This window comes from Xenopus laevis, chromosome 4S (genome assembly GCF_017654675.1).
Source record: "Xenopus laevis strain J_2021 chromosome 4S, Xenopus_laevis_v10.1, whole genome shotgun sequence".
Taxonomy (NCBI): Eukaryota; Metazoa; Chordata; class Amphibia; order Anura; family Pipidae; genus Xenopus; species Xenopus laevis.
This window is the reverse complement of record NC_054378.1, coordinates 77822139-77844380: the sequence shown is the minus strand read 5'-3', so window position 1 is coordinate 77844380 and position 22242 is coordinate 77822139. Positions and strand designations below refer to the sequence as shown.

Below are 22242 nucleotides of genomic sequence, written 5' to 3'. Positions count from 1 at the left end.
TTACTGTTACAGGCAAAGGTGGTGTATTCTTAACCTAGATTAAACCATATACCGGTAGTAAAGAAATTCCAGAAACAATTACCTGATTAAAACACCTACAAAAAACTGACATACAGTTTTCTTTTTGAAACCCCGGATGAAAGCTTAAGCTGTACAAGTTATGGATTAACTTTCTTAAAAATAAATATTGGGCATTCAGATGTCACTGGAATGTGGTTGTTTTTGTTTCTCTGGATGGCTGAGAGGACTTTTCCTGAACAATATTTTTGATGAATCATTAGCACTGATTGTAAAGTATTCAAATAACAGGCCAGCATGCAAGAAAAGCAGTGAAGAGCCAATCGGGTGGGATGGGGAAATACAGGCAGATGCTAAAATCTAAATCAAGGGGAAACAAGATCAAATACAATTTTTCCTGCAAATGTATTGCTTGAGCATTAGTCATTTACTTAAAATGTACTTTTTATTTGTTTTGTATCAAACATCTATAAGATCTGAGGATACAAATCCACTATAGTTTAATTACATTGTCAAAATGTGCAGCTTCCTTTTTTCTTTACAGCAATACCCTAGTCTATAAGGGAGAGAGAGATTGGTTAGTTACATTCTTACAGATGATCACAGTGAATAGGAGATGGAATTTAACCATTTTTAACATTATCATTTGATGAATTTATCACAAGACTGGTTTACTAAAGTGTGTGCACAATAAAAATGTTTCTAATAGTTAGCCAAAAATGTAATCTATAATGGTTGTTTTATATAGTAGTCAGAACCCAACTTCCTGCTTTGCTGCTCTCTAACTCTTGAGTTAGCGACCTGAAGGGGGCCCACATAGGACATAAATGTTAATTTAGTTTGCTTTTGATACTTAGCATGCAGCGCAGATTCAAAAGCAAACTGTTATGACCCATATGTCCCCCCTCAAGTCATTAATTGGTTACTGTCTGGTAACCAATCAGTGGAAACCCAGAGATGTGCAAAGCAGGAAGTTGTGGCTATTATATCAGACATCTGCTCGTGTCAGACTTTATAGATTACATTTTTGACTAACGATATTGAAAAAAATATATTTTGCACAGCCTATTTCACAGATTTTATTTATATACTGAACAATTCATTTAAAGGGATTGTTCACCTTCAAACAACTATTTGTTTTCAGATAGATCACCAGAAAAAATGATCAATTACCTTCTATTTTCTATATGTCACCGTTTTACTAATATTCAAGTGTACAGTGTCATTTTTCACCTTCTAAAGCAGCTCTGGGAGGGGGGGGGGGTCACCGACCCTGTAAACTGTTAAGAAATTTATCAACTAAATGTTTGGGTTTTTTTTTTCAATTTATATTTGTCCTTGCTGAGCAAAATATCTGGGTTTCATTACAGACAGCTGATAGAATTGATACAATAGTTGCTAATAATCCAGAAATGCTGCTGAGAAATGTATCAAATAAATGTTGCAAAATTGTAACAGTTTAGAGTCTGCACCTGTAGCAATGTGCTGGTCGGGTTTTTCACAGAACCGCACCCACTCCCATCTGTGCCCGACTTCCGGCTTCCCTTTATAGACCCGCCCTATGGATGACATCACAAAAGGGATGGGGCGAGCGGCTGTAAAGCCAGAAGCTGGCGGTTGAAAATGGTGGGCGAGGAAGCGCAGGAGGAACATCCCAATCTGGACCCGCCAGCGCCCCCGCAAAGGGGGTTGCAGGATCAGTCTGAACCCGACCGACCAGTGGGTATTGGGGCAGCCCGCACAGCCCTATGCACTTGCATTACTGAGCTGCCAGACTCAAACACCAGAGACAGGAACATTTAACCTTAAACTTAGATTTTTGTAAAAAAATTATAATTTAAAGTAATTGAAAAAAGTATTTCTGGGGAACAATCTGAAAATAACTGAACTGAAAAAAAGTACTTGGAAGTTCAACAACCCCTTAAAGGTGGAAATTGTAAACCATAAAATAAAATATGGGACAAATGGGATCTATTTGAAGTTTACAATCATTTTCTATTCTTACTGGTTTTTCAATATTTGTGGTCGCCTTAACCAAGTAACTAAATCCAGGAAGTGCATATACATTTACAGTCACGGACACGGTGGGCCTTCGAAGATTTGCTACGGAGCAAAAGTCTTCCAAGCATTATAAAACTACCAATATCTCTAAAAATAGAAAATGAATGCAAATTACAAAAATGCTTTGAGAAGCACCTACGTTTACATAAATAATTTTTTGTGTTTAGATTCCCTTTAAAACAAAGTGAACTTGTAATATAGTGAAAAACTACCCACTATTGTAAAATGTAAGGATGATATAAGTCACCGAAATGTTCCATGACCATATAGAAGCACAAGGCTGAGTGCTTTTATACAGGTCATGGAACTTTGAGGTTACTTTTAATATCCTCGTATTTTCCAACAAGGGGTACTTAATTTATTATAATACACAAGTTTTAGTGAGTCATGTGACAAAAATGACCTGTTTATAAGGATATAATTTACAGTGTATTCATGGCTTTTGTATATTTTATTGATATCCCTGTCCTTTGTGCTAGTGTACCAATGATTCTTCTTCTGATCTAAAGAAAAAAAGCAATGCCCAAGTAAGGTATATTATTTTCACAAGAACATAGCCAGTAATCAAAACAGTGACTAGGATACGGTGTTAAGAGGTATACAAATGAATCTTCCAGGAATATAAACCATGCAGTTTCTAATCCAATTGGCATGAAATGCAACAGTAGCGATTTTCAGGGCTGGGAAGTAAAATGAATTGTTAAATTTAGAACAGATCATGTCTCCAGGCATTAAAATGAGTTCCGTCTCTGGGTATAGGCATTGTTTAAAGCAATACTGGCACGTTCCGATAAAAATCATAGAAACGCGTCCGTATCAAGTAGTTGCTGCACACAGAATATTTCCCTTGAAAGCTGCCCCCAGCCCCGCTAACCTTTGTGCAGCCGACTCGCTGATGCAGCTAACTGATGTTCGGCCTTGCTTCCATGATGCTGGACTGGGGCGAACCTTCCATAGGCTGAAGTCCTATTTTCATTTGTAATTCGACTATGGAAGGATTGCGCCGCCCTCAGCCCAGCTTAAAAAAAAAAAAAACACACAGAAGATCTTTTAGCAGTGTAGGAGGGTCAGGTCAAAGCAGGTCTGTGGGGCGGCTTTCAGGGGAAATATTCCGGGTGCATCAACTACTTGATAAGGACACGTTCCTATGATTTTTATAGGAACGTGTCGGTATCACTTTAAGGCGTAAGCATAATAAGCTTATGTTCAGAATTCCAGATCGCCTTTCATTTGTTTTTCCCGTGATTCCGACCAAGCTTTGTTAAGTGTTCTCTTCATTTCATCATCTCCTTCATCATACATCTTCTTTAGAACATTCATTAACCCTGCACTTGGGTCTCCATCTGTGTCTAGTGCTGGTTTGCTAAGGGGGAAAAACAAGATATTATATTGTAAAGGTTACACAATGCAATATACAAAAACTAAGACGAACACCATATTAAGCTTAATAGCCATAGTAACTTGGATCCATTGTACATTAAAGAACATGTGTGGACAAAATCGCTATAAAAAGAGTATAGGCTTTTTAGCCTACAATCTAGAGTGAAAAGTAAATCGACGAAAAAAAAAAACGATAGCCTGTTAAGAAATAAAGTCTTTTATTTTCTAAATGTGTAATTTCTTGATGTGCAACTAAAATTGCATTACACTTTTTTTTTTCAGGGTACCCAAATTAATGAATCAGCTTGAAAATCCAACTGACCCAATTTTATACAATACAGAAACATGGCTAACATAGCAGCGCTCTGCCAAAATTACCTTAATTTGACCATTATTATAGAAATTGCTCATTATTACAGAAAAGCAGGCAGTTCGTTGTCAGTTATTGGAAACAGTTTAAGGCACATTTATAACTACTGCATAATTTTTGCATATGGACAGTAACCCACAGAAACCAATCAGTTATTAGGTTTTTCAGCTGGTGCAGGAAGATCAATAAAAGCAAAAATCAGATCACCGTGGGTTATTGACCATAGTGATGTTCATAAAAGTTCTGCATTTTGTTTTCAATTAAAATATATTAAATGTTTAGATGTGTGACTAATGCTTTGTGGCTTCCAATACATCCTAGGCCTTCTAACATGAACCTATGGAATAAAAATTTTATCCATGAATAATTCCAATTTAGTACAAATACTCACTCTTTTTCCTTTGTTTGTTTTTCAACTTGTGTTAGAAATTCCCATTTATGTTCAGATTTCTTTCTACACATTATCAGCACTGTGTCTGTCTTCACCTATATGAGAAGGAAATTGAACAGTGTGAATTGATTACTTTTATTTATTTTTTTTAAGTATCCAGAACATAGTTTGATTTATATATTACTGCACAGACTTGTATGTCTGAATACAAGTGCAAGTTAGGGGGTGGGTAGGCACAGGGTGCAAAAAAAATTTTTTGCAACCCACCTTCATACTAAAATTAACCCTTAAATGTCAAGGCACCATGGGATTTATTTTACGGTTTGTGGCCTTTTAATGTTCTCAAAAATGCATATATGCATGCATAAAAGTGCATAATATTTACCATGCAAGTATAACTGTGAAAGACTTACTTTTTTTGTGCTACCCTCTGGAGAAATGGGCTTTAGCAAATTGTTCACAATCATGGTGTGATTTTTCCCATTGAGATCTTTCACTAACAATTCAAATGACCTGCAAAATGAGGCATTGGTAAATGTTGGTTATAGTGCATTTACTATCTCAGTAAAATGGCTTGTTCCAGACATTGTTCAAAAGAACAGCATACTTTGATTAAAATGTTGGTAGGGGAGGGAATATATAATAATAATAATAATAATAATATGCACTATGCAAGTACAAGGGACACATTGCAAACACATTCGGACTATTCTTAATATTACAAATATTCTTTATTTTACAGATCATGTTTTTTTTTTTACCCATGCTATTTTAGACCCATCACACCCTCTATAGAGAAAAAAAGCTCTGTATGAACAAGGTCCTTCATCCGGTTTCTGCTTTCATTATACAGGGATGCAACACTTATACGGGCTTCTAGAACCCAACGTTGCAACTGGATTTGTCTCAGAATGGCACATTAAGGGGCATATCTATCTAAAATCAAATTTGTGAGTTGTGTGAGGGTTTTTTACTACCTAAAATAAAATCTAATTGCGAATGATTGCTTATTTATAAAAAAAAAAAAAATCAGTGTCAGAAACGCGAATGAAAAACGACGGGGGAAAAAAAAAAAAATGATCAGGTTCATGTCCCAAAAAAACTCAAATCAATTTCTTTTAGATGGTGAATTTTTAAACAGACATTCGAGTTTTCGAAAATATAACTTGAATGTGTGAGTGCAAATAAAAATTTGAATCGGGGAAAAAAATTCTTGATAAATCTGCCCCTAAAGCTGGCCATAGATGCAAAGATCCGATCGTACGAATCAACGTACGTTCGGACTTTCCCATCTCCCGACCCTCCACTAACCATTCAGATCAAAGTCTTACCATTCCGATCAAATAAAGTAGTAAAAGAACAGATCAGCTGACGTTCTGCCCCTGACAGAAATCGTAAGATAGTTATGTCTGACAAAGCTAGTGACAGTCTCCCACTGAAAATCGTACGATCGGCAATACATGCAGAGATATTATCGGCAGGCGACAGAAATTTTCTAACCTGTCCGATCGACCAAACGACCGATCTCCGCCGGACGAAAAATGTTGTGACTCTCCACACATGGTCCGAAAGTCGTACATATCCACAATTCGTACGATCGGATCGTTGCGTCTATTACCAGCTTAACCGTTCTCTATTTTTGTATGCACCGCTACCTGTGCTTTACACCAATGGGTACAGGAAGTAGAGACTATAAACACAGATCTACTTACCTCTCTGTGAAATTGACATGCACATTATCAGCAGGAACGTTCTGCACTCCCTTTAGAGTAATATAGATTTTAACAAACTTATCAGATTGATCCCACCCTGCAGAAAGAAAAACAAGACACAATTAACAATCCACACTAATATTAGATATGGACAAATACTGAAGTGTGTGTGTGTGTGTGTGTGTGTGTTGCATCTCGATAAAAAAAAACCCTACAAAATGAAACATGTTTTTTTTTTTACTCACCATAGTTGTTTATTTTGACTGTATACGTGCTAGTCATTGGAGGAACAATGGCTGATGGTTTCTGGGTTTCCATAGATGCCCCTGCTTGTTGCTGCTGTTTGGTAGATATTTCAGTCTCCAGCTTACGCTGTTCCACAAACAACACATCCCGCACACGTTTCCTTGTGGTTTTCTCAAGCAGCTGCTTCACCTCTTCCAAGTCTTTCTTAAGCTGGATAACAAAGTCCAAAGGGTTATAGATATAGTGTATTTATACAGTCTTATTAATTGCATTTTAGAAAAACACAAAAATAGCAGTTATTGATAGAAAACAATATGACTGAGACACTGGGAAATGAAGATGATAAAACAGGCATATGTTATCAGTGCTAGGGCTATGGCACATTATGCCACTGTAATCGCCCCATACTTACTTTACTCAGAAGCACTTTGGGCTTACAGCAAGAGGTTTGATAATATATTTGAAATCAAGTGGTTGCTGTAGGGTTAAGTAAAGTTTACAGCTCCAAACAGTTGACATCAGTTTTGCTTTCACTCTCAGAATATACATATACACACACAGTGGCTGGCGTAGTAAGAGTCACCCCCTACTGATTTTAAGGGCCAGGCCTGCAACTGGTGGGCATAGTGTAACCCTGTAAGGAGAGCAATATTTTTGAAATCTCAGCAGCACTAATAGATATGTATATGTGGTGCTCCCTATTATATGCAGCTTATATATAGGAACAGGGAGGTATGGTGCTGGGTGGACTGAGGGCTAAACGATAGAATTTAACAAAAGGAACCCAGACTTGCTACCTCTATGGAATGTATTAGCCTTGATTAACATTAGCGCTGCTCCCAAAGAACTCTGTACATAGACATAGCGTCTGAGAGAAGCAGAAGTTAGTTGCATCCCTACAAACACGCGGGACAAAGGTCTCTGGAACAGGTTGCGGTCAGTCACTGACCCACTGGCAGCCATTTGCCTACTCACCTCTTGCACAACGGATTCCATGTCTGGCCAGGCACACGGGCACTTTGATCCACACAACTTACTCACAGGCACGACAAGGCACACACACCTCTCACTCAGATCATGGATTCTCTGGAACCTTCCGCAGCGGCTCGTGACGTCAAGCAAAACGCCCCTTTCTAAGCCTTCACACCAATCATTGCCCAGCCCACGCACGTTACGTAAGACAAGCCCTTTCCCTGCGTTTTATAACCAGCAGAGGGCGGGGTTGTATATTAAAGCGGTATAGAGTTCAGCGTTGCCTGGTTGGTGGTTTTCCAGCCAAATTAGGCTACTAATTTAAAGCCCAGGCTGGTTGTGAAAATACAAACTAGCCAAAGTACATATTTGGGCTACTTTTTGGGCCTTTCGCTGGTTTTTACTTCAGAAACCAGCCAAAGTTCTTTCTTGCCATAACGTGCCAAGCCTGCATCTCCAAATGCATGTTGGGTAATGTAGTTTTTGTTTAACAATTTGCCAACTACCAAGTTTAATGTAAGACTACAATACCCAGCATGCAATGGGACTGACGTGTAGCAGCTGGGAGTTGCCAGTTGGGCTCTGTACCCCGGTCCCTCAGGACAAGGGATACTGTCATGGGAAAAAAACATTTTTCAAAATGAATCAGTTAATACTGCTGCTCCAGCAGAATTCTGCACTGAAATCCATTTCTCAAAAGAGCAAATAGATTTTTTTATATTCAATTTTGAAATCTGACATAGGGCTAGACATATTGTCAATTTCTCAGCTGCCCCAAGTCATGTGACTTGTGCTCTGATAAACTTCAATCACTCTTTACTGCTGTACTGCAAGTTAGAGTGATATCACTCCCCTCCCTTTCCCCCCCCAGCAGCCAAACAAAAGAACAATGGGAAGGTAACCAGATAGCAGCTCCCTAACAAAAGATAACAGCTGCCTGGTAGATCTAAGAACAACACTCAATAGTAAAAACCCATGTCCCACTGAGACACATTCAGTTACATTGAGAAGGAAAAACAGCAGCCTGCCAGAAAGCATTTCTCTCCTAAAGTGCAGGCACAAGTCACATGACCAGGGGCAGCTGGGAAATTGACAAAATGTCTAGCCCCATGTCAGATTTCAAAATTGAATATAAAAAAATCTGTTTGCTCTTTTGAGAAATGGATTTCAGTGCAGAATTCTGCTGGAGTAGCACTATTAACTGATGCGTTTTGAAAAAAATGTCTGTTTTACCTTGTATTATCTGTGTTACTGATTTCCAAAACAGTCGAATTAGTGGGCATTCCCAAGTCATGTGGAAGAAATCCGCTGGGGAGTGTTGACACCTGGGGCATTCCTGGTTTAGAAGAGGATTCATTTTGTGTAGCCGTTGTGGGGTAATATAGGTGCGGTGCAAATAGTTTAATTGTGTCATTTTGTCTTTGCTACTAATTACCCCTACAAGAGCATTGTCCAAAATATCTTCCCAGCTCTCATCCGTAATCTCTGATACATTTTGTTGCCATGAGGTTTTCAGTTTATACAGTTTAGCATTTCCTACTCTAGACAATTGCGCATAAAAATGAGAGAGAGGTTTAATTAAATCTGTATTGTGTATGCCGACCTCCAAACTATTCGGAGTCGTGTCTATATTTCCAGGTTGAAATTGGGTTTCCCAAGCATGTCTTAGTTGCAGGTACCTGAAAAACATGGCATTAGGGAGAGAAAATTTTCCTTTCAGTTCTTGAAAACTCAAAAGCTTACCCTCAGTTATAACATCTACGACATACTTGATACTGTGCCTAGCCCAGGCTGGTGGGTCTGGGAGACCGGACAGATGTTTTAAGTTTGGGTTTCCCCACAAAGGAGAAAACAATGAGCAGTATTGTGGTGGCTTTGGATAGAACCTTCCTACATTTTGCCAGGCCTTAACAGTTGCTCCCATAAGAGGTGAGACTTTAGTAGTGTATTTAATACCTCTGTATGGTAGGTTTCTGAGTTCCTTAAACGACCCCAATACTTGTGCTTCCAGTACTGTAGCTGCATTTGTAAGGGATGATAGAGCACAATTTCTGACCACTGTCTTTGTGTTGCCAGGTAGTATAGTAATGGTTGGGGGCTGCAAGGCCTCCTTGGTTGGTTGGTAGCTGCAGGGTATTAAGGGCTATACGAGGAGCAGCCCCAGCCCAGAACAAAGATAACATGTGACTCTTTAGCTTTATGAAAGTTGAGGATGATATCAGTAATGGGTATTGTCTAAAGATGTACGTGAGCTTGGGTAATAGCACCATTTTAAAAAGATTTATTCTACCTAGTAGAGTGAGTGGCAGATTGGCCCACAGTTCCTTTTTTTTTCCTCTATAGTTCGTAAAACAGGCAGGATGTTAAGTTCCTCAAACCTAGTTAAGTCGGCTTGTATCCATATACCTAAGTATTTGAAAGATGCCACCCATTTCAGGCCATGAGTGTGCTGAGGAACAATAATCGGAGTGGATCAAGTGGAAAAAGCACCGACTTTGACCAACTTATCTTTAGACCTGAGAATTTCGTAGGTGTATTAATTATGCATAGTGCGTGTGTGAGGTTTTGTTGCAGATTGGCCAGGTACAGGAGGGTATTGTCTGCATACACGCTTATTACCCCTTTCAAGGTGCCAAGTTTTACACCAATTACATCAGGCGAGGATCTTATACGGCAGGCCATGGGTTCCATGGCTAATGCAAATAAAAAAGGAGATAGAGGGCAACCCTGCCTTGTACCTCTAGTGATCTTGAAAGTGCCTGATAGGTTTGTTTTGGTTCGAATCCTTGCTACTGGGAGATAGTACAATGCTTTAACCCATTTCACAAATGTTGGGTGTATCCCAACCCTAGACATTGTGGCCCAGAGGTACTCCCATTCGACTGAGTCGAATGCTTTATCATTGTCTAAAGAGGCTATCAACCTAGTCCCTGGGTTGTCATGAGTCGTGGCTATGTTAGTGAATAGCCTCCTTATAGTTATATCCGTGGTGCATCCTGGCATAAAGCCAGTTTGATCAGGGGAGATGATGTTAGATAGGCAATGAGCCAACCGTGTAGCCAGGACTTTTTCGCGTCTACGTTAAGTGAGATCGGCCTATATGAGGAGCAGTCAAGAGGGTCTTTTCCTGGCTTTGGGATAAGAATTATTGGGGCCTCCCTCATAGAAAGTGGTAGGGGCTTGTCCTCTGTTATCTCATTATATAGTTGTGGGAGGATGGGCGCTAGGAGTTTCACATTTTGTTTATACCAGTCTGTGGGCAAGCCATCTGTGCCTGGTGTTTTCCCACTTTGGAAAGCCGTTATCGCTGTCTCAACTTCTGCTTCTGTTATGGCTTGCCCTAGCGCTGCTGTGTTGGGGAGTTTACATAGTCAGCCTCCAGATCTAGCACCCTTTGTGACTTTTGAGATAAATCTGCTTGTTGGATTTATTGCTGCAATGTTACCAATATTTTCACCCCGTGTGCACTTTAAATGCATCCCAGGTAAGGTTGATTGAGATCCCAAAAGTTATTATATTGAATATTTTCATATATATTGGCCCAAAAGGTGCTCAGTCTCCAGATTCTGTCCTCTGGAGCGGGGTATGGCATTAAAGTAAGTAGGAGTAGGGAGTGATCAGATATGCCTCTGGTTTTTATGCATGTTTCTAGTCTTCTTCTAGCAGGTTGTAATGCAAAAAAGTTGGGACAGAAACTGCAGCAAAGAGTAGTAAAAGGGTTTTTTATTCTTAAATACATCAAACTGCTTGCTGGTTATTGTAGTTTTACATAAACTACATTGCCCAACATGCACTGGGAAAGGCAATCCAAATCTGTACCTTTGTGGGGTTGTACTTCAAAAATCCACCTGTGCTATAAATGAGTAGCCCACACCTGGCAACCCTGAAGGTGTTCACCAAGAGGGGAAAAAAAAAAAAAAAAAAACACGTTATAATTTAGGACCTCCATGTTTGCCACCAATATGGATTCTTGACTATTAGCTAGAATCAAGTACAGAGTACTTGGATAAGGGTTCCCACCCATTAATAGTCTATGGAATTAGTGCCTTTCTGTAATTCAGATCATACTGGATAATGTTTTTGGCTCTGTTTCTATACCTGTACTACTCAACTGCAACACCATAAAGTGCAATGTAAAATGTATATTAAAATATGCAAACCGAGTTTTAATGGTTTGGAACAGTTCCCTAAGCCTAGCCCCTGCTGATCTTTCAGACTACTTTGCTGAGCTGGCTGACTTTGTAACAGCCAGCTGTCCTCAGCCTGCATCCTCAAACCCCACAATTCCCCAAACATGATTTCAATAAGTAACAGAATATCAGTGCAATGCATTACAATTTGTAACATCAGTTTTTAGTCCCTCCTTCCCTGCCAGGATTTCAAAATGATGCAGGAAGAACTGGTAACCAGCCAGATTGCAGCATAGAAAGTGACATTCATAATTTCGAAGAAACAGGTAACTGATGGGTATATTAGGGTGTCTTATGTGGGCCCTGTTATCAAATTTTGGATTGGAAGACAGAGTTCCCTTTTAAGAGCCCTAAACATTTGTGAGTACTGCTTACATAATATCAAGATTTTAGAATCCTACAGTAGAGATTTGCCAATTGGTGACTAATCTTCCTGTGTGCCACCACAGGCAACTGCAGTTCAGTCAGCCCAGAGTTTTTGAAACCAACAGTCTAGGAGTCAGGTCAAAGAAGCTTTAAAGTTTATTTGTACATGTTTCCATTAAACAAATTGGAGCTCTTTATTTACAACATTTTTCAGTTAGTGATGTAACTAGTTTCTAGAACAATCCAAGTTGCTCATTTTTTCTCAGCTGTAGCATAGGCTTAATTTGGCAGTAGCAGATCCAAGTCTGTAGAAGAGGAGAAAAGATCAATGAATATCAGATGTCAAGCCAAAATGTCCAGCATTTAAACTATGGGATCAGTGCTTTGTTTAGTCATCTCTGTCTCAGTGAGAGAGTTCAAAGTGATTGTCATCATTTACCCACAACAGAGACCCACTACTAAGAATTGAAATTACTTACCATTTAGCAGTGGTCATGCCTTGCCTGGAGAGACAGAAATAGATTAGAACACAAATATATGATAAAGCAGCAACTAAAGATACAAGAACTGATTAACCATGCATGTAAAGGTTTGGGCATATTATATTAACACCCAATTGCTAGAGCTATACCTTACACAACACGTCAAAGGAAATCCAGCCAAGAGAGCAACTTGCAACCATGTCTACCATAAGAAGTGTATAATTAATCTATTGACTTAACAGCCAAACTGGCCAGCTATTTGTGTTACCCTCAGAAATGTGTCTCATATGGCAGAATCACTTTCATCACTGCTTACAGAACACTATGGCCAACTACTGGCATCTTAAGTCAAGTATGCCTGAAAGCAGAGCTACCTTCAGCATTACAAATGGAAATTGGGGGGAAGCTTCCCTATATGCACATTTATTAAGAGCCTCTGGAAACAGAAATAAGTTACTTTTGAATGATTCCTAATCCTTTTTAAGAGACAGACTAGAAATTAAACCTATTTTTACATCTACCATAAAATTGACTTTGTATGCTTATAATTGTCAAAGTATTTGACCAATGCTTTTCATTACCTATCCAACTCCATGTGATCATGACCTATAGGTAGCTTAATTTACATTCATATTTTAAAGAGTTAATTCTTAGTGGCAGTATCACTTTGTGTGTACAGCATGTAATTCACTGCAAACTAAATTGCTTACAGGCAAATTTCAACACCTAGCTTAGCATAAGCATGTTCAGAATGCAGCAGATCATGTAAACATCTGTCATATTTGTAATAAATTAATTTTACTGATTTACTGATCTCTCCAAAACATCAGAGTAATGTTAAGTTCCACTGTCTGCATCAGTGTGGGGTCAGGTTATCCTCAGAGAAGTCAGAGACCTGATTCAATAATTCATCATTTACAGAACAGTGCAATTTTCATATACAAGTTTTTTTTTATGGTTGATGCAAAGTGCAGAGCCCTTTTACAGGGATTGCACAAAATTTTTATCATGACATGACAACCAAAGATGATGGCAGGCAGCACTATGGTGTTTTAGGATGTACATGACCATACAAGATTGTCAAGCCCAAAATTGTGGGCACCAATAAGGTAGAGTTTGTTTTTAGCCTACACATTTAGTGGTCAGACAATTACATGTACCTGCTACTTAATGTCAAGTTAAAAAGCTATGCTTGAAGATTTACAGGATAACCTGCATGAAACTTATTCCTACAATTCCCTAGTTTTAGTGTACCAACATTATTTTCCATAGAAGACAAACATGGTTAATTTTCCACAGGAAAGCAACTTTCTACACATAAATGTTTTCTTTGGAAAAGAGGTCTAACAAGTGGTTGAGAACTTTACCTTTGTATCAGGCACCACATATTTCCCCAATTCTGCGACAGACCTTGGGGGGGGAAAAAAAAAAATTCTATAAGATACATGAATTGACCAAGAGGTTAGTTTAAAGGAGAAGGAAAGCTACTGAGGCAGTTTATTGCCAATAGATTAGCTGCAACAGTGCAAGCTAGAATGCTATATTTATTCTGTAGAATGTTTTACCATACCTTTGTAAAAAGCTCTAGAAACTGTTTGTTTAGGAGCTGCAGTATTAATGTGGTGTGACATCACTTCCTGCCCGAGTCTCTCCCTGCTCTGGGCTCAGATTACAGTAGAGAAGGGAGGGAGGGGTGGAAGAGGAGCAAACTGAGCATGCTCTTGCCCAGGGCAATGAGGTTTAAGATGAAGGCAGGAAGTCTGATACAGAAGCCCATGTGTACACAACAGAGGGAAAGAAATGCAGTGTTTCTTTTGACAGGGGACTCCGCAGCATTACTTTGGGGATTTACTGGTATAGTTAAATGGACCTTTCTGATAAGGCTTACTTAGTTTTAACCCTTCCTTCTCCTTTAAGACTACAGGTTTAAGTATTCACTGCATTTATTATTAACCCTAAAGGCGCAATGAAGATGCATCAGATAGGAGCGAAAGACTTCTTCTTCACAGAAGGTCAGCTGAACTATGTTTTCATCAAATGCATCTTGCTATAGCAGGATTCTAAAGCATGTTATGGAATGTCACTTACCAGTGGCACAGTTGTGTTGCACCTAAAAAAACAAAAAAAAACAGATAAGCCAAGCAAGACACTGCTATAGGTTACTGCCCTCCCACTAAACTAAAAGCTTTAAGGCATACTTCAATCTCGAATAGTGTATTAGCCATTTGATACGTCAGATAGGAGCGAAAGACTGTTCACCATAATCAAGTCTGCTGAACTATGTACTCATCATTGTATTCAAAGTGCTTGACTCAGAAAAAAAAAAAAAAAAGTACATAAGCTTACCTTATTTCCACAAGAAAGCAATTGCGGAGCCAGACTTAAGACTTCATAGTACATTCCCTGTAATTGAACAAAGTTGTTAAAGATAGTATTTACAAATAAGCATGTCCTCCTTTTGAGACATGCACCATTATCAGTTATAGTTTGTCTATCATGGATTTCAGAGAGATTCCCATTGTAAAACAAAAATCATCACATACTGCAATGAAGTGATTCAAGGTTCATAAAACTTTACTTACATTAGGAGTTATTCATTGATGCACTCTGGAAGAGAAAAATAGTAATGCTTCAGATGTAGTTAAGTTTCTATACCAATAATGCTTCTCAGAAACAGCACAAGTTAGAATACATGTAAGCCTCAGTTTTACAAGCTGTCAGGAATCACACCTGTCCACTACTCTGAAGCATCACTGGTTTAGAAAAGGTGTAGGTTTGTAGTTACTCACCAAATATGCTGTGGCTGCAGATGAATTGCTGAACAGAAGCCAAACACTAATGGAAAAAGCAGCAGCATTAGGACATACAAGCCTACAACATTAAACAGCATTAGGACATAAGGAACAAGGAGGCTGGATTTTGCGCATAGGACTGTCTACTCAATGAGGGTCACTGCATGTCAGATAACACAAGTGCAGCTCTTGCTCTGCTACAGCTAGAAGGATTTTGCTTGAGAATTCTATGCATTTTAATGCAGCATGTTTAAGTTAGTTTTAGGCACAAGTCAGGGTTACTTCCAAGAACAGGTAAACTGACAAATTTAAAGATAGTTTCATAAATTGGCATAAATTCAAGAGTGTTATGCCTGGCTTGCCCATTAGTTAATTCAGTATCCACAAATGGAACTAGTGTTGACAAGACTTAAGCTGGCTCTCAGAAAAAAATGGAACGGTTAGGGATAAATCATGTTTATCATTTGGCAGAATCATTTTCATCACAGGTTACCAGCAGTCTTTATTGGCTATGCTTTAGGAGGTAGAAGTCTAGGTTAGAAAGCCTTTACTGTGCAAACCATTGTAGGAGTTTCTTCTGTAAATTGCATATGGTTGAGAGATTTACTGCAGAATTGAAATATATCCACTTTACCAAGGTCTACAGTTACTGCTTTTATGCAAACAAATATTTCACTTTTGCAACTCACCAATACATAGTGTTGTGCAGACCTAGAACAGAAAGTCAGAATTAGACTCAACAGTCCAAATGTCAACTGCAATTTTAACTGTTAACAGGGTCAGTTCAGTGATAACACTCTCCACACATTTACTTCAGGTCAGACATTTGAAACATCATTACAAACCCTGATCAGATTAGCAGTTACAGGAAAAGCCAAACCCACAATCCATTTCCCTATAAACAGCTGCTTCTATTCAGGAAATTTGAAGAGGCAAAGGACACCTGAGGGATATCCACCTACCAATATTAAGCTACCATACTGAAGAATACTCTATGTTGGTGCTCTAAATAAGGTTTTTGCAACGAGGGCCAGATTTGGCAACCATTCAGCCCAACATTCTGTGAACTATTAAATTACAGGAATCACGTAGCCGTAATATTTGGGCACATTAGTGAAATGATCTGCCACTTTGTCTATACTGTGTTAGCAATAGACACATACTGGAACATAGCTACGCCATACTTTTAGTTTACTGTACTGGCATGTCAGTACGTCTGACACATCCAGCCCTAAAGTATGTGAAAACAGTGCATCTTTACGTGCCAATCTGTGTCTATTGCCAACAACTTCAGCACAAGGCAGCACTATAGATCCTCTTGTACAATACCAATTTTGATTGTTAATTTGAGGATCACCAAGGACTCTTTATGGTCACACTGGATTTTGGACTTTGACACTTCATGGTCTTTGATCGCACTTAAACACAATCACTTAGGTTGTGATGTCACCGAGTAAGGGGAGGAGACTTTATCCACACCCCTTCCTCACACTTTAATGTGGATTACATGATTGTTGCACCAGGCTTGATAAAGGGCCCGAGTGGTCTGTCACATTGCCTTTCTTTATGTGTTTGGGGTGAATTTTACACTTTCAACATTCAGTGTGCCACTGGAATCTCTCTATGTACCTGTATGACCCATATGGCAGGAGTGGGTCGCCCAGTGTAGCACCTGGTACCACAAAGGGTATATGATCAGGGGTGGAAGCACTACCATTGTTTTGTATAGATCAAGTGGCAGATCATTTCACTAATGTGCCTTATTACCGCTATGGGATTCCTGATCGCACTGTGCTGGGGGCCTCATTACTATTAATTTCATGGAGGCCGAGGGCCGGTGTAAATTTGAAAAAGGGCCACAATTGGCCCCTGGGCCGCATTTTGGCCTGTTCTAAATACATGTAATCACAATAAGGTTTATCAAATGTATGCAAACAGAAGCTGCTGCTTGTTTTGATCAGTACAACAGATACACGAGAGAACTGTGGCTGTAACAGCTTTTGCTTTAGGCCTTGAAATGAAAGTTACCATTACCTCCATTCCATTCTTGCATTGCAATCTCTAAGGAAGGAAGTGAAAAAAAAAAAGTAAATTAACTAAATTCTCTGCCAATAAGGTTATATTATTTACAAAACCCCAGTCAGATAGAGCTAATTACAGACCTCCATGGAAATGTCAAGCTGTTTATTCATCATATTAAGAGGTTAACACATCTTATTTTAAAGTCCTATTTGCCCTTAGTACAAACTTTCTTCCTGCACACAAATTTGCCCTTGCTCAAAAGCAAACGACAGTAACAGGGTACTTAAGAATTCAGTATTAAAGTAATGTTTATAGATATGCTGTGCAAAATAAGTTTACATTTCTGATATCTATTGAAATCTATAAAGACTGGAGTGACTGTCTAAGCCAGCTCTCTTGGTTTGCATTAATTTGTTACCAGACTAATCAAGTGACCTGAGGGGGGCACATGGGTAACAGCACGTTTGCTTTTGAATCCGACCTGCATACTAAGGATCAATTGCACTCACTAAACAGTTTGTCCCTTGTCCCATGTGGCCCACCTTCAGGTGGCTCTCAGTGCAGTGTTTTTTTTTATTTTATTTTTTTACACTGAATGTTCCTTTAAATAGGTACAGAGAAAGAATACAATTTATGGATTAAAGTTTGCTGCTTTAAGTCACTTACATAGAACAATGTTAAAGCCATGGCCACTAAGTTTTAGACTATAGAAATACCCATTTTGCCAATCAAAGCACCAAATATCTGAAACCAGAATTAGACTTCATACGTATGATTTTTAAATGACAAGAAAGTTCAACCATAAGCTAGTATTGCCCTTAAGCGGGCCGACATTTGTGGATCAAGATAAGCCTATGAAGTGATTATAGCAATTAATGTACATGACTGCTATTGGGAGAAAGCGGGTACATATACAGATTACCATTCAGTCAGTAGACCGCTGCCATGGACTAGCAGCATTTTCACATGTTTGTAACCAAATACTGTTGCAAAGATAGTTACTTACAGAGAAGCTTAAGACATTCCATTCATCAAGTCTTCACATCTTATCTACAGCTTTTTCCCTGTGCTGGCTGTAAAGGAGAGACCATAATTTATATGTTGTACAAGACCATGTCCTAAATAGCCTTGAGGAAATCTGACACATCAGATAGGAGCGAAAGACAAGTTAATTCATCAGTGTTAATCAGCTGAACTATGTGTTCATCATTGTGCCAGTTTGCCAATATCACAAAAATCTGCTATTAAATGCACTTAAACATCATATCCATACTCAAATATTACTACAGCTATGCCAAGTTTATGTTTTCCCACCAATTTTCAAACACACTTGTTAGTTCCAAGTGGGTCACAGATTTGGAAATAACCACAATATGAATGCATTCAATATGTTAATTAAAAGGGGGTAACAGTTAAGCCTGTTTATATTAAAATGGCATATTCACATTAAAGACTTACCTATTCCTTGTGCTGTAGGTCTGCTTCAGAAGTATATTCCAATGCATCCTAAAACATAAAAAGGAGAGTCATTAGAACTAAGGACTGTAAGGCAAACCATTTTAAGTATTCTGAGCTGTACTGGCTCAGTGTAAAGTGTTCCCTCATTATCATTCAGAGAGATTCCCATTGATATTTCAAAATCATCATAGACAGCACAGGAAGAAGCCAAACTACAAGTGCAAGCATTAAGACACTGAACTCTGAAAAAATGCCTTCTGCAACCAAGCATAATGCTGCAATACTTAGAAACCCTTTAACAGAATAGTAACAGCAAAAATATAACTTACAGTAACGAAAATGTACTGTTGTCCTTTACTAGTAAAACTGATCTGTGTTTTAGAAACACTACTATAGTTCATATACAAGCTGCAGGGTAGCAGTTGTGGCACAGGTTAATTGGATAACAGATAAGCTATGTAGAACATAATGGGTCATCTGCTATGCGCTGTGTAACCCTAGCAGTTTCACCTTTGAATGGCTGCTCCCATTGCTACACAGCAACTTAATTTACATAAAGTGTTTCTGAAGCAAACTAGTTTTATACAAACAAAAAGGAGCAACCAATTTACTAGGCCAACCAACCTTCGGCAGGTCAGATAAACCTATTCAAATTATTTGCAACAACCTAGAGAAACATGTATATGACACTTCCTCATTTTGTGCTAGCTGACCAGTTCAGATAGTGATTGCAACAATGTACATAACTTAACCTTTACTCTGCATTACATGAAAACATGTTGCCCATTCACATACAGACATGCTGCTCTATAAAACAAAAGCCGTGCAGGACAATGTCCTTAAAAATGGCATAGAGTGGAACAGGGATTCCATGTAATCAATTGCCATTAATGAGTTAAATTGCTTAGAAGCAATAAAGTGATTAGGGCAAAGTACACAAACCCTACCTTCCAAAGTTCCCACACATGCAGCAGTGCCCATTTATGTGAGGTGCTACACTCACCACCATCCACCCTATGCATTTCTCTGACTGCCCAGCTTCATCAGGGGCATTACTTGTGTGTGAATGGGAAACATGTTTTAATGTAATGCAGAGTAAAGGTTAAGTTATGAACATTGTTGCAAACACTATCTGTACTGGTCATCTAGCAACAAAATGAGGAAGTGTGTAATAATGTACTCTAGGTTTTGCAAGTCTGTAAATAAACTAGTTTCAAAAGCGAAGGGCACGCTATTTTTCATCACAAAGTGACGTCAAAAAAATTGGTGTTTTAAAGTAAGGGCTAGAACACATTTTACCTGCAGAGGAATGTGCCTGGTGTGCATTGTTTTAAATTGTAAGCTGAACTGAAAATAGACCTTCACCTATTTTTATAAATTATAATTTATAAATAATTTTATGTTCAGTGTTTATTGTACAGGGCTGCAGAATGTGTACAATATGTATTTAAATAAGTTATTCCACTTCAGTCCGACAAAATTAACCTACAATCCATTGCATACCTTCAAGTAGTCTCATGACACCGCAGTCACTAATAAGCATAGACATCTGAGGGAAGAGAAAAGGCAATGTTACCGGAAGTAATGTTTCATTAACCATATAGAACACTGATAACCAATGCCTCAGATACAGATAAGGTGGTTTGCACTCTCATCATTCCTGCAGTCAAGAGTAGCAAATAGGAGTCATCCTTGTGGCATTTAAGAGAAAAAAATATAAATAAAAAAAAGTACCCCACAGGTACTTATGTATGAATGGTGGAATCAAAGGGACCAGGCAATAAGGCAGGTAAGGACTCCCCACATCCTATGTCAAAGTTAAATAATTTCCTATTAAGCACATTCTCTACATCTACTCAGTTATGTTCGTTTTTAGAGGACCAGCATAATTGAAAATTATTCAGTTTCAGAACGTGCTTTAACAAATTGTGATTTCTGGCAAACATTTTTAGGATACAGGTTTCCACAAGACTGTTCTGGTGAGAAATGAACAGCCTTTAAATAGTTTATATTGTGAATCTTATCCCAGTGTGACAAAAGATTAAAAACAAACTTTTAAACATTTATATACTTAAAAGCCAAGTATGTTTCACAGTTGGGTTACAACTCATTCAATAGGATTCTACAGATTCAGCAGAACTTACATTTTCTGGAAGGCATCCGTTTGCTGTCAGACAAGTCTAGAAAAATAGAAAGCAAAGTTAATCTACATAAACTAATCAGTAGCAGGGCTCAAGCAAGTGCATCAGCTGTACAGTTTAATGAGCGAGTGGTTGGTATGTGGTATCACATGAATAAAAGGCGCGCAGCAAAAAACATGGCGCATATAAAGTTGGGGAGGGACGGCAACGCGGCAGAGCGCAAATAGCGCTAAAGACTAAAGAGCCAGCAGCAGCAATGTTCACAGTGCGACCAAAACGCAAGTTGGAGCCCGCAGCCTGATCAGAGACGTTGGTAATCATCATTGCGCTCAGATGTCCCTACCAACACAATTTTCATCATTCTCAGGCGCATTTGGAAAAAATACACGCGCTCCTGGGGTTCATGTAAGGAAGCCACGAGGAAGGAGGAGCACGTGCCCTGAAGCCAGCACGTCACACTAGATTACAATTTAGACATAAGGAACGAGTTAACGTGAGGGACCCAAGCAGCACTCCCACTGAGAGGCAGTACCAGCCTCGATACAAACGTATAGTAGTGCTCAACGTTAGTAATGCACCTCTGCACAATCCCGGGACCTCCGCAAACCACCTATATATTGCGCAAACCATCAGATCCTAAACGAACTCACCACACACAGAACCATCTCCAACCACGTCGACGTACAAAGAGAATGAATGAGGAGGCAATCTGATCATTATATACCCGAACCGCCGGAAATTGCCTCACAACTATGGCTCGCCCCCCAGGAAACGATTTACTCAGCAACGCAGGCCTCCTCGCACATGCGCATTTTCGGCTTAAGGGAAGTCAGAGCTCGCGCAACAAGTTTGAACAAAGCTGTGACGTGATGGGAGGTTGTGGGAAGTGGCGCCTTAATAGGCACAAAGTGCTGTGGAGGAAGTAATTGCTGCTGTTTCTTACACGGACATGTGCTCAGGTTTAGCAGGCTCATAGATGTAGTTGTACAGCACGGTGTACCCAATGGCAGCGCAGGCTGGACATCCAAATAGACCCCTATGGGTGTTGGCAAAGCATTGGGTCAAATGGAAATCCCACATGGAGAGTGTGATAAAATCAAGGGTCAACTTCCCTTATGTAAAAAAGGCTACTGACATTCATATCTGCTATATTTTCCCTGGTATTTGACACTGGCATCAAAGTATAATGTAATTGGGGTTCATACACACTGTCACATTTGCAAACAGGCCTCTTTTCTTTCTGAACCCTGCACTTCTCTTCCTGTGGCCATTAATAAAGGGTTGTTCACCTTTAAAGTTACAGTACTTTTAGTATAACATCGAATAGACATTGCTATTCTGAGATAATTTTCAACTGGTTTTCATTTATTTATTTGTGTTTTTTTATAGTTGTTTTTTTTTTTTTTGTTCAGTAGCTCTTCAGTTTAGAATTTCTGCAGCTATCTGGTTGCTAGGGTCTTGGTTACCTTAGCAACCGGGCAGTGGTTTGAATGAGTGACTGAAACATGACTAGAAGAAGGACTGAATAGAGCTGGGGTAGGCAACCTGCGGCTCCGGAGGACTAAACACTGATGTTACAAATGGTAACAACTTCTCCACAGCTTACAGACAGCATGCAGGAACTACATAACCCACAATGCA

The 22242-nt window shown here is 39.1% G+C and overlaps 1 protein-coding gene, 1 long non-coding RNA gene and 7 other non-coding genes across 20 annotated transcripts; all 9 read right to left on the bottom strand.

The window, feature by feature from the left end:
- Positions 1–444: 444 nt before the first annotated feature.
- cacybp.S (calcyclin binding protein S homeolog) lies at positions 445–7258 on the bottom strand (the record flags this gene model as incomplete). Its single annotated transcript, NM_001086745.1, is given in 7 exon segments — positions 445–574; positions 2936–3442; positions 4221–4315; positions 4634–4733; positions 5933–6029; positions 6178–6388; positions 7154–7258. Coding segments are annotated over 6 exon segments (681 nt in total).
- Positions 7259–11850: 4592 nt separating this feature from the next.
- xetrov90011961m.S lies at positions 11851–21943 on the bottom strand. 12 transcript variants are annotated; one of them, XR_001935547.2, is made up of 13 exons: positions 21252–21500; positions 20605–20640; positions 19964–20009; positions 18461–18508; positions 18009–18071; positions 17015–17041; positions 15670–15691; positions 14978–15023; positions 14535–14591; positions 14277–14298; positions 13556–13598; positions 12186–12209; positions 11851–12011 (listed from the first exon to the last, which is right to left on the bottom strand). It is a non-coding gene; the product is annotated as a Xetrov90011961m S homeolog (long non-coding RNA). The 12 variants fall into 12 exon arrangements; XR_001935546.2 differs by having other exon boundaries at positions 18009–18075; positions 21252–21487; XR_001935545.2 differs by lacking the exon at positions 17015–17041 and having other exon boundaries at positions 21252–21918.
- LOC121393496 lies at positions 14158–14234 on the bottom strand. The gene has a single exon (XR_005961109.1). It is a non-coding gene; the product is annotated as a small nucleolar RNA snR60/Z15/Z230/Z193/J17 (small nucleolar RNA).
- Positions 14414–14489, bottom strand: LOC121393498. The gene has a single exon (XR_005961111.1). It is a non-coding gene; the product is annotated as a small nucleolar RNA snR60/Z15/Z230/Z193/J17 (small nucleolar RNA).
- On the bottom strand, positions 15398–15471 carry LOC121393494. Its single transcript, XR_005961107.1, has one exon. It is a non-coding gene; the product is annotated as a small nucleolar RNA SNORD47 (small nucleolar RNA).
- Positions 15761–15823, bottom strand: LOC121393463. Its single transcript, XR_005961083.1, has one exon. It is a non-coding gene; the product is annotated as a small nucleolar RNA SNORD78 (small nucleolar RNA).
- LOC121393497 lies at positions 18141–18220 on the bottom strand. Its single transcript, XR_005961110.1, has one exon. It is a non-coding gene; the product is annotated as a small nucleolar RNA snR60/Z15/Z230/Z193/J17 (small nucleolar RNA).
- On the bottom strand, positions 18579–18657 carry LOC121393485. Its single transcript, XR_005961098.1, has one exon. It is a non-coding gene; the product is annotated as a small nucleolar RNA SNORD79 (small nucleolar RNA).
- Positions 20894–20972, bottom strand: LOC121393495. The gene has a single exon (XR_005961108.1). It is a non-coding gene; the product is annotated as a small nucleolar RNA SNORD74 (small nucleolar RNA).
- Positions 21944–22242: the final 299 nt, after the last annotated feature.